Below are 11,643 nucleotides of genomic sequence, written 5' to 3'. Positions count from 1 at the left end.
AAGTCAACAAGCTTTAGTAAAACCAAAGGCACACAGTTTACTTAGTCTTTGCGGACTAAATACAATGCTCACAATCTTCTCCAGTAAACAAGAAATTCTCCAATAAGTTCTTACACAGATGAGATGACATTCATTTGATCCTTAATGCTCTCCTCTGAAGAATGAGATGGGCTGCCAGGCTAAGTCATCTGGCGGCCGTACCGAGAGGTTAGTTGTGGAAGAATAGAGAGAATAGTGCCAACTCTTCTGTGGACACACTGACTTCTGAATTTGCAGGGGAAAGATCAATTCACAGTTAAACTGTCCGTTTTTCCTTCCAGACTTCGCCGGATCTTCCCTGGCTAAGATTTCTCCTTAAGCAGGGATGAAAAGACTCCTCTCTCCTTCAGTTCTCCACTCCAGCTGACTCCATGACTACACATTCTAGCTGGCTCCAGGCCCCAGCCTCCGGACCGACCTCCATGCCAGGCTATACCAGACTCCAACAACAACCAACAACCCCCTAACCACACCCATGTTCTGTATTTTATATCTCCCCACCAACCAATCCTGAGCTAAGGGGATCCTTCTCCGTCCAATCCCTGTGCTAGCTAGGGGTGACTGACAGGTAACACAGTGGGTTAGGTTGCATTCTGCACAGTCATGCACGGTAGGTAATGCAAACACCAGACATTACCTCTTGATGACCCAGACAACGCTAATACACATAACAGTACATGGGTAAACATACACACACAAATACACATAGACATTCCACATGAGGTAGCTATGACAGTGCTGTGGGACCCCAACTCTGGGGTACTACAGAGCCCCAATGCTGCATGGAACATTACATTCTATATGTGTTCTCACCTACTATTCTACAGTCTGCCATGAGTTCTGTTGGAGTTATGTCACTTTAGATGCCAAGAATAGTGCAATATGAAGGACCAATCTTATATTCTTGCTATCAAAACGATGAAAAGCTTTCAAGACTCCCATTAGACCCCACTATAAGTGAATAGGGTCTATAGAGTGTTGCTCGAATCAGTCGTACAATGGACCCTACACAGTGCTATGGATGAAAATCATAACGCTAATGTGCGTAAAGCTTTATTGTACTTTATTGCTTGTCCATTCATGTGTTATAGCTTCCATTTGTCTGTTGTATGATGCACCCCAACTCACTGGACCCCATTGACTTATAATGGATTTTGTTGCATGCTCCAATGCAAATGTGAACATAGCCTAACAGTTGTGTTACCTGGAGCTTCATAATTTGTTTCTCTATAGCATCTTTTTCTTTCAAAGAGTGTAATAGAAACGTAGATTATCCAGTGACCTGTGACTTTCTCAGATAGAGGTCTTGCTGAATGGTGCATATATCTGTTCTTCTAAAAGTCTTTTCATTAACATTCACCAAGTTCCTGATCCCTTAATGTATTTATGTATTTTTTTTTTATTGTGAAGTTTCAGATTCCAGTCTTTTGATCTGTGTTTTATTTTTCCAAGCATGAGATCACGGGGCATAGTCACTGCAATTGTAGACAGCCTGGAGATTCTAGTCATAATTTTGATGGTAAGTTGGACGTATATATATATATATATATATATTTTCAGTGGAATATTATATAGCATTAGTCCCCATTAACCCTACTATTGTTGTAGAAGCATATCACTGTTTTTCCAGTCTTATCATATACTACAGTATCTGTAGCAGCACATCTTGCTTACATGAAAATAATCATCTTTTTAAGGCCTTGTTCACATCGGCGACATGGCATCGCCACGAGAAAAATCGTAGTGATATTGCATCGCAATATCTGTGTGATAACACTGCAGTTTCTCGCGGTGATACTGCAGCTTTGTAGTGCTACAAAGTCACGCGATTTTGTGGCACCACATGCAAGGATTTTCGGGATGGAGGCTTGAAATATAAGCCCTCCCCCGAATAAGCCCTAGCTGCAGAAAGTTTTTTTTTTTTTTAAAGTATACATCAACTTAGAAGCGCTGTCCGAGGCTTTGTTGCATCTTCTCCCCAGTCCCTGGCACTGTTCATCTCTTCTGGCCGGGGATTGAAAAATCCAGACTCCTGGAAGCGCTGACTGTGATTGGCTGATGCTTAGCCATTCAGAACCAGAGCTCGATGAATGGCTGTGATTGGTTCATCGAATGCTGGCTGTGATTGGCTAAGCATCAGCCAATCAAAGGCAGTGCTTTCAGGAGGCGGGGATTTTTCAATCCCTGGCCAGAAGATGATGCGTGAAGAATAGTGTCGGGACTGGGAAGAAGATGCAGTGGAGCCGGAGAGCGCTTCTAAGGTGATATATACTGTGTTTGCATCTGCTGGAATAAAGTTGAATCGAATCAGTCAAGTGTTGCAGAGAGGAAGGCTCCAGAGGGAAACATGGGCTACAAAACCTCACAAGTTGCGTGCATATCGCCGGACCCACAAGGTTTTTGTCAGGCTATCGTACACTCCAAAACATCGCACATGTGAATTAAACCATAGGAAAGCATGGGCTTCGCATATATGCGATGTGTAGCATTGTCGCAACGCAACAAAATCACCCGACTTTGACGCCAATGTGAACGAGACCTAAAATGCATCCTCTAGGGCACTCTTTAATTTACTGACTTCCTTGGAAATAGTTATTGCTTTACACATAAGTTTAATTAACAAAATGGCTGTTACACTAATAACAAAGGCGTAACATGTGTATGTTAGGAGGCAATGTTGGCTCTATGTTCATTTTTCCATGTTTGCATAGAGGGTAATGTTACATCAAGAGGAGTGGTGTGGAGCAGAGGTGTAGCTATAAGGGATGCAGAGGTAGCAGTTGTACTGTGCCCTGGAGTCTTAGAAGACACCAATATTATAAATAGCACATGGTAAGTAGGGGGCCTATTGCATCGGGGCCCAAGGACTTCTAGTTATGCCTCTGGTGTGGAAGACCAGAGGGAGAGAGCGGACGCTCCTCTTAGACTTCCTGCGATCCTGGGTCAGTTTCCGGCCTTAGCGCAGAGGAAGGCGAGCAGCCAGAGAGTGAGGATGCAGACCAGTAGTCTAAAATTGTGGCTTGGCCCTTATAGAACAATAGAGCCTGTTTGGACATTAGTGGACAGTATTTTCGCTCTCCTCTGGAATGGCCGGCACCCATGATCTTTCCTCCATACCTGCACAGTTAAGAGAATTTGTAAAAAAGAAAAAAGTACATTCGGCATTATGATATTTCATTCATTTCCATCCATCTCGTCTTAGGTCTGTGGTGTTTGCATCTGCTGGAATAAAGTTGAATTGAACCAGACAACTGTTGCAGGTACTGTGCGCTCGGGTCCCAGGTTTCTTTCATATGCTGTTGTACATTTCTGTTGCCTGTGATTTAGAGATGAGCGAATATACTCGTTTCGAGTAATTACTCGATCGAGCACCGCGATTTTCGAGTACTTCCGTACTCGGGTGAAAAGATTCCGGGGGCGCCGGGGGGTGGGGGGAGGCGTGGCAGAGCGGGGGGTAGCAGCGGGGAACAGGGGGGGAGCTCTCTCTCCCTCTCCCCCCCACTCCCCGCTGCAACCCCCCACTCACCCACGACGCCCCCCGAATCGGTTCACCCAAGTACGGAAGTACTCGAAAATCGCGACGCTCGGGCGAAAAAGGGACGTGTCCAAGTAGGTTTGCTCATCTCTACTGTGATTTCAACATTGTGCAAAATAGAGCATATTTATGAATGTGGTGATTGTAAGGAACAGTCGTATTCTATTAATCAAACTGTTGCACTGCTTTGGTTGCTTACTTTTATTGGTGCAACTTTTCAGACAGATTTTGGTGTGGATCCGCAGATGATTTCACTCTTTCAATAGAAGGGATGAAGTCTGCTAAGGATCCCCATCAAATTTCGCATCAGAATTGGTGCCTGCAGATTTTGACATGGTTTTTGATGTGAAAATTAAGTGGATTTTGCTGCTGATTGTCTGCTATGGAAAATTCGCAGCATTTCTGCTATGTGTAAACATACCCTAAGGCTGCCTTCACACAATCGAGAAAATCGCCCATTGTGAGATGCACAAATAGGAGAGCCATTCTTTTGAATGGGTTCATACACATAAGTGATGTTTTCTGGCGATGCGGGAAACAAATCATGGCATGTTCTATCTTTCTGCGTGCTCTCGCATCTCAGTGCCCATTGTTTGCCATGAGGGTGGCGGCACCATCGCAGGGAATTCATATGTTGCTGAGCACTATATGTGGCAATAATTGATGGCCCCATATCGCGCTTGCCTGTGTGAAGTTAGTTTAAGGGTGCTTTCAGACAGTTGGAATTAATCTGCATACCTCAACCAGATTCTGCACCAAAATCTGCATGTCTGTGTGCAGATTGTGATGCAGAATTAAAATGTCTTACTGTTACATCTAGTTCTTACATGAACTAGAGAATCACCAACGGGACTCGTGATCAGACATAACACAATGACTGACACCCAAAACACTTACCTAGCATACCTGCATGCATAAACAGATGGAATTGCTACAGTACGTATGAAATATTGGTTCGTATTTTGGCCAATATACTTAAGCTCACAAGTCCACGAGAAGGGTCCTTGTTATCATGTGGGTCCCTACTCTCACAAGACAACTATCACCATGAGTCCTTGCAAGCGGGGCATTCGTCCCGATAGGGACGGTCCCATGCTGGAACCTGAGGACCTGACTCGCCCTAGATGGAAAACAGCATACAAGTTCACACCAACACACTAGAGAATGCATACCACACGGAACAGGACTGTTCACACCACATGTCTGGCCACCTGCCAAAACCCACAGAACACGTCACTGATGGCACCTACAGAAACCTGCATGGATGCAAACACAAGGTTATTATGAGGGAACTGAAGAAACCAGCAACCTCTAACCAGAGGAGCTGGTATTTATGTGCAGCAGACCGGTGGTGATTGGCTGGCTGGAGAACTCCACACCCAGCCAGCTCAATTATCCCACATCTGTGGACGTGTGCTCCCATAGAACTACAGGTTCCAGGACAACCTAACACATCATAAAAATCAATGCGAATGAAATAAAACCCACAGTGATAACAGGTTTTAATGCGGAATTCGTTGCAGCAGAATAAGCTACGGATTTGGGTGTTGAATAATTGTGCCCAGGGTAAAAACACCCCAAGGCACGTGTTAAACTCAAGGCCCATGGGCCGAATCCCACCTGCAATGTCATTTTATGTGGCCGTCGAGGTTCAGACACAGAAGAGCCTCTTCTAGAGCTATGCTCGGAAGACCCTTTGGCGCATTGGGGACTTGTCTGTGGCCTGTCGTTAGGTACTGGGATTGCAGCAACCATCTTGGTCTTACACTGCAACGTCAGGTACATACGGACTGAGTACTGTGGCTATTACTGCAGTGCTTGGAGCCTTTGGTTCGTACTACCCTATGTGCTTCTCCTGCTGAGCCTTTCCTGCCATACAGGACTTCTTGCCGGGGCTCAGACTGTGAAGCGGCTTGTACACCCTGGCTGGTCCTACAGAGGACAGTATATTGCAGCCTGCCTGTACATATCAAGTGAGCCTGCTACATAGATCAGAGAGAGTACATTGTGCTATGCTGGTGCCTAACCCAGTGAGTAAGGGTTCTGCCCTAAGAAATTTTTAGGGAACCTTTCACCAGGTTCTGCTAACTCCCATAATTTTTCCTTTTCTCTGACTACCTTGCAGTTTAGAGTAAAATGTCTACGTTGGGGGACCTGAGCCCCAATTTTACTGGACTAGATCCTTGGTCTCATTTTTATGTTTTTCCTCCATTTTTTGATATATGCTTTAAAATACAGTCTTACAGTTACAAATGGACCTTTGAAGGCAACCATAATGCTGATGTGGCCTTTGGTGAAGATGAGTTTGACACCCCTGTACTCTAAGTGTTCATGCATATAGCAGAGCTGCATGCATATGCTTTGTACAGCAGCATACTAGGTCCCTTAACCCTTTCCAATCCACTGTCTGACGTCTAAAGACATTATGATTTAAGGCTGTACAGCTCCAATGTTGAAAGACGTCCGTCCGGGCTCTCTTACTGTATATTGCCAGCCTCTCTGCTGTCGGAGCCTATCCAACGTGTCACCTCATGCAGTACTGGCTTTAGCCAGCAGATAGCACCGTTGTATAACAGCAGAAAAAGAGTGAGCCCCCTTGGAAAACCAAGGTACAAATTGGATTCGAAAGGGTTAAGGCTAGTTTCACACAAGCATTTTATTGCGGCTATTTTGCCGAGATAAAACACTGGCTGAAAATCGTGACCACCTGAAGCATTGGATCCCAATGTATCTGTTCAGATGGGCGATTTTCTGGCGCGTAAAACTAGCCAGCCAGGAAAGATAGCGCATTCCAGCCAGCCACTTTTACGTGTGACTAGGAAAATAAGGACATGTCCTATTTTTGTTGGAATACGTCGCCTGTTCCCATAGATTCCTATAGGAGCCTATGGGAGCCTATGAGAGCCGACAGAAAAGGGAAGGGGGAGGGAGTTTAGCAGCAGCTGGCACTGCTAAAGTCCCTTCCCCTCCCCTTGCTGGCAGCTCCCATAGGCTGGGGCGGAGAGGGAGTTTAGCGCACTAGCTCTGCTAAGCTCCCGCCCCCTCTCTTTGCAGCCAGCAAGGGGTGGAGAGGGGGAGGGAAGGGGAGGGTGTTTATCACAGCATGTTGACCATGCCCACACCCAGTAAACCACACCCATGCTTCATATCCCTTTCTAATTTGGGCGATTGATACAAACTGAAATTTATGCACAATTTTGTTGTCATGATATGTGACAATTCGTGTTGCAGTTTACATTAAAGACTGACGAGAACTACTTCATATATATGGGTCTATTTGCGCCACTATATGTGCACTACCCTATTCTCTCCTAGAAGCAATGTTTTTAGGAGAAAGTGCTTCCATAATATGTATTGGAGAAATCAGTAAGGAAAAATCTGTGTAGCCTATAAGGGTGACTACCCACTACAGTTTTTTTTACTGCGAAATTCGCAGTGTTTTTTTTTCTGCAGGGGTCTATGGGACTTGTAATGTTAAAATCGTGATCTCGAAAAATCGCACTTTACTGCGAAATCGTGATTTTGCGCGATCCCGATTTTAACATTACAAGTCCCATAGAGCCCTGCAGAGAAAAAAATGCTGCGAATTTCGCTGTGAAAAAAACTGTAGTGGGTAGTCACCCTAAGAGTGCATTTACACAGGCATTTTCCCGCATGATTTCTGTGTCTTGAGATACACTGAAATTGCACATGTAAAGAACTTGTTGTTTTTATTGGGTCAATTTACATATGGAATTTTTCTTTTGCAGCTCTGAGATAAAAATTGCAGCATGTCCAATTTTTGGGCGATTCTGTTGAAAAATCACCCATTCTTCCCTACGGGAGCAAAAATAAATAAATAAATAAAAATCGCATCACGCTCCCATGTTCAGTGTGATGCAATGCATTTTTGCTCCCATAGGAAATAATGTGTGTTTTTCAAGTACAGCACTCAAAGTGTGATGCAATTTTCTTACAAAATGCAAACCAGCGAATTTTTAATGCAATGCAAGTGCAGTATCAATAGCATTACCCTGGAAAACCTATTTAAGCTATTGTTATCTTGATACAACAAAACACATTATAAAACTATTAAATAGTAAACCAACTGTGATAAAGTTATTGTAATGCATTAAAAAAGTCAAGTTAAGCTTTGCTACATCTGTAGCATAGAGTAAGTTATAGGTATTTGCTATATTCAGTTTTAATATTGCATATTTTGACCTATGATGACTGATCTACCTTACTGTGCTACAACATGAAACAGAATACTGTGTGTCTCTATACTAGGCTGTGAGAACCTTGTATAACTTTCTCCTAAAGTATAATTGCAAACTTTTTCAATGCTTTGATTTCTAGGTTCTAATACCCCCAATTATTTCTTTGAAACGCCTTATGCGGTATACGAGTACGTCAGGAAACCATCTGTTTACAGACAAGCTGAAAAATACTGCGAACACAAATTTGCATCTCTGCTTTCCGAAACAAAAGAGGTCCAGGACCTAACTGGACTTTTTTTTGAGTTCCCCATTTGGCTGAAGAAAGAGAAAAGGCAAGGTAAGATCTTATTGGCAGAAAACTTTGCATGTGTCACAAAAAAATCTTGTTAATATGCATAATTGCAGAAAAGCTTTGCATAACATGTACAGTGGATATTAAAAGTCTGCACACATGACTTGTTTAGAGAGGCATTATATGACGTTTGGAGGATACAGCATGCAAACGAATGAGATTACTCTTTCTTCTCCCATCCCCACAAAATGTATTCCCGGATTGATTTCTTCTTGGTTGACAGATGGTTACTGCAAAAGGTAATTTCCTCTAGCGTGGGTCTTATAACTTGGTCAGATCATGCTCCTGTTGCTATATCTATCAAAGAGTAGTTCAATCTGCCCCCCTCAGCCCCCTGGCATCTTAATTTTCTCATTAATTATGTCAAATTTTCTAAAGAAACTGAAAACACACTAGAAGAGTACTTTCATTTTAATGATACTGAAAACAGTAAGATTACCTCTATTTGGTGTGCACATAAGGCGGTCTTGAGAGGACATTTTCTAAAAAAGGCTGCATTTGAGAAAAAACAAAGGCTTCAAGAAATAGATGACCTTCTAAAAAAAATTGAAAATTTAGAGGATCAAAATAAAGTTCAATTTTCTGACAAAACAGTATTAGATCTAAAAAAAAGTGCTTTTCCATCTATATAACCACACACAAAATAAATATGAACTTCACCTATGTAAAGCTAAATTTATAAACTACTCTCAGGGGAAAAAAAGCCTCTAAATTTCGGGCAAACAAAATTAAAAACAAAGAAACTAAAAGCAGACTCCCATACCTACTTCATGCACATAATAACAAGATTATGAATCCCCGTGAAATTGCAGAAGAGTTTGATAAATACTATAAGTCATTGTACAATTTAAAGGATAACGTGAATATTATATACCCTAACCTACAACTCATAGATTCATTTTTAAAGGATATTTCCCTTCCAGCTCCTTCAAAATCTCAATGTGATGTCCTTGATGAGGACTTTTCTGTCTCGGAAATTCTAAATACCATTGCTTCCCTAAAAATTAACAAATCTCAGGGGCCTGTTGGCCTTACGAATGAATATTATAAACAATTTGCCAAAGTTCTTGCCCCATACCTTATAAGAACATTCAACCAAACTACTCAAGATGGCTCCTTTCCACAAGAGATGTTAAATGCCCTAATTATCACACTTCCCAAAACAGGTAAATCTAATACCTCCCCTGTGGGTTTCAGACCCATATCACTACTGAATACAGATATAAAGATATACGCAAAACTTTTAGCTTCAAGGCTCTCAAACATTTTACCCAACTTAATCCATAACAACCAAGTAGGTTTCATTAAGAACCGGCGTTCCTCGGATGCAACTAGATGCTTTATTAACTTAATGGAGATAGCAGAGTCTGGTCGGGTGCCTTCTCTGCTTCTATCTCTTGATGTGGAGAAGGCATTTTACAGAGTTCACTGGGGATACCTTTATGCTGTCCTCAAAAAATTTGGCTTTCAGGGAAATTTTCTATCAGCCACTATGTCCTTATACCCTACCCCTAATGCCAACGTCTACTCAGCATGGTTTATGTCTAATTCCTTTACAATAAGTAACGGCACCAGACAAGGTTGCCCTATGTCACCCCTAATTTTTGTCTTAATCATTGAGCCTTTGGCAGAATATATAAGATCCTCGCAGGATATCTCAGTGATTCAAGTAGGAAATGTAGAACACAAGATAGGTCTATTTGCTGACGACGTTATCTTAGCTTTGTCAAACCCCAGCCTTTCCCTTCCAACAACTATCAGTTTAATTAATAAATGGTAAAAACTAGGAGCAAATTCAATAACTGTGGGGCAAACATATACAATAAATTCATCGAATATCAGCAGTTAATTATAAAACTTATTAAAAAGAATACACAAAAATGTTTTTTAATATAAAGATTAAATAAATGGAGTAATTATAATAAAAAAGCAGGTGTTACGTCTAACCTGGACGCGCTGGATCTGTCACTCACAGATCTACCAGAAATGCAAATAAACAACAAAATCGAACAAAAATACAGGAAACACTGTCCCTATGCAAACAAACACTGGGAAGGCCCTGCCTAAAAGCTGGGTGATCGCCCCGATAAGGATGGCCCGGACCGCATACCTTGGCCTCTAGTTGACCCTACGTGGGGAAAAGAAACAAAACCAGAAAACCAAAGTAACAATGCAAAACAAATGCAGTACTTAGCTTTAAGCTGCAGCAAGTAACTGAATGATTCTACAGGAACCTTCTGACTGTTAGCCCAGTCAGGGAGAGACTGACAATCAACCGCAGTTCAGCTCAGTCTCCAGGCAGGTTAAATAGCCCAAGTAATCATCCCCAGGTGCGACCAAGCACATCACACAGGGCAATGAGCCAGAAGATGTAGAAACATCTCCAAAACCAACACTGGACTATCAGCAAGGCGGCAATCCCAGAACGGCCGCAACAGCAAGTTTGTAAACTGATAATAGAACAATTAATCTCTGTGAAATAAAACAAAAGACTTAAACAATAATGAGGCTATATCAGTATGCAATCTGAAGTATAAGAGAAATCAATGTGTAGTAAAATAAATGCATATACTTTTCTACTAGGGAATAAAAGAATCAGGAATATAGTATAGTCTGGAATTGTAGTAAAATAATGTGATAATAACATAATGCCTAACTTAAAAGAATGGCATAAAAAGCATAATAAAAAGTTTAATAATTCTAGAGGACAATTGAGTAGACTGTTGTAATACTTAGGGATGTTATATATAAAAAGTTGGCTATACACACGTATACCTAGATGTAAAAAAAAAGGTAATAAAAAATCACAAGGATGAAAACTCTGCAGTGTGCCAGATCCCGGAAAAAGTACTGCACCAACACAACCTCAGAGGCATCCACCTCGACCACAAAAGGCCTGGATGAATCCAGCTGCATCAGAAGTCTGAAAAGAATGCAGTACTTTTGAAGGCCATTAAGAAGGAAAACAACCGTTCTTGGTCATGTCCGTACAAGGTTTAACCACCCCTGAAAATCCCCAAATAAATTTTCGGTAGTAATTAGCGAACCCCAGAAACCTCTGGAGGGTTTTCACATTTTCTGACCATACCCAGACCCACATAGCACGGACCTTTACTGGATATATCTTGAAACCTTTTGGGGTAACAATATGACCCAAAAATGTAATCTCTTGAATGGCAAAGACACATTCTCCCGCAGTTCCTGTAGTACCTGACAAACATGCAAAACATGAGAGTCATATTCAGGCGGAAGAATAAGAATATCGTCCAGATAAACTAGTACGAAACGTCCAATAATCTTGTGAAGTACTTCATTGGTAAGAGTCTGAAAAGCAGCAGGAACATTTGTCAGACCAAAGGGCATCACCAGGTTCTCAAAATGTCCCTCAGGAGTGTTAAAGGCTGTTTTCCACTCATCACCCTTTTTGACGACCCATATTAAATCATAACCAGTTGGCACTATTTAATTGACTAAACAGGTCAGGGATGAGTGGCAACGGGTATGGGTTTCGCCTAATG

The 11,643-nt window shown here is 42.0% G+C and overlaps 1 protein-coding gene across 1 annotated transcript in view; it reads left to right on the top strand.

Moving 5' to 3' along the window:
* Positions 1–2,386: 2,386 nt before the first annotated feature.
* Positions 2,387–11,643, top strand: part of ADGRD2 (adhesion G protein-coupled receptor D2) — a 248,331-nt gene continuing 239,074 nt past the window's right edge. Inside the window, exons 1-3 of the mRNA XM_066582034.1 lie at positions 2,387–2,452; positions 3,242–3,299; positions 7,913–8,110. Coding sequence (XP_066438131.1) covers positions 2,387–2,452; positions 3,242–3,299; positions 7,913–8,110 — 322 coding nt within the window. The remainder of the gene's footprint in view (positions 2,453–3,241; positions 3,300–7,912; positions 8,111–11,643) is intronic.

This window comes from Eleutherodactylus coqui, chromosome 10 (assembly GCF_035609145.1).
Source record: "Eleutherodactylus coqui strain aEleCoq1 chromosome 10, aEleCoq1.hap1, whole genome shotgun sequence".
NCBI classification, from domain to species: Eukaryota; Metazoa; Chordata; class Amphibia; order Anura; family Eleutherodactylidae; genus Eleutherodactylus; species Eleutherodactylus coqui.
Note: the sequence above shows the minus strand (reverse complement) of the source record. Positions and strands in the feature narration are given on the sequence as shown.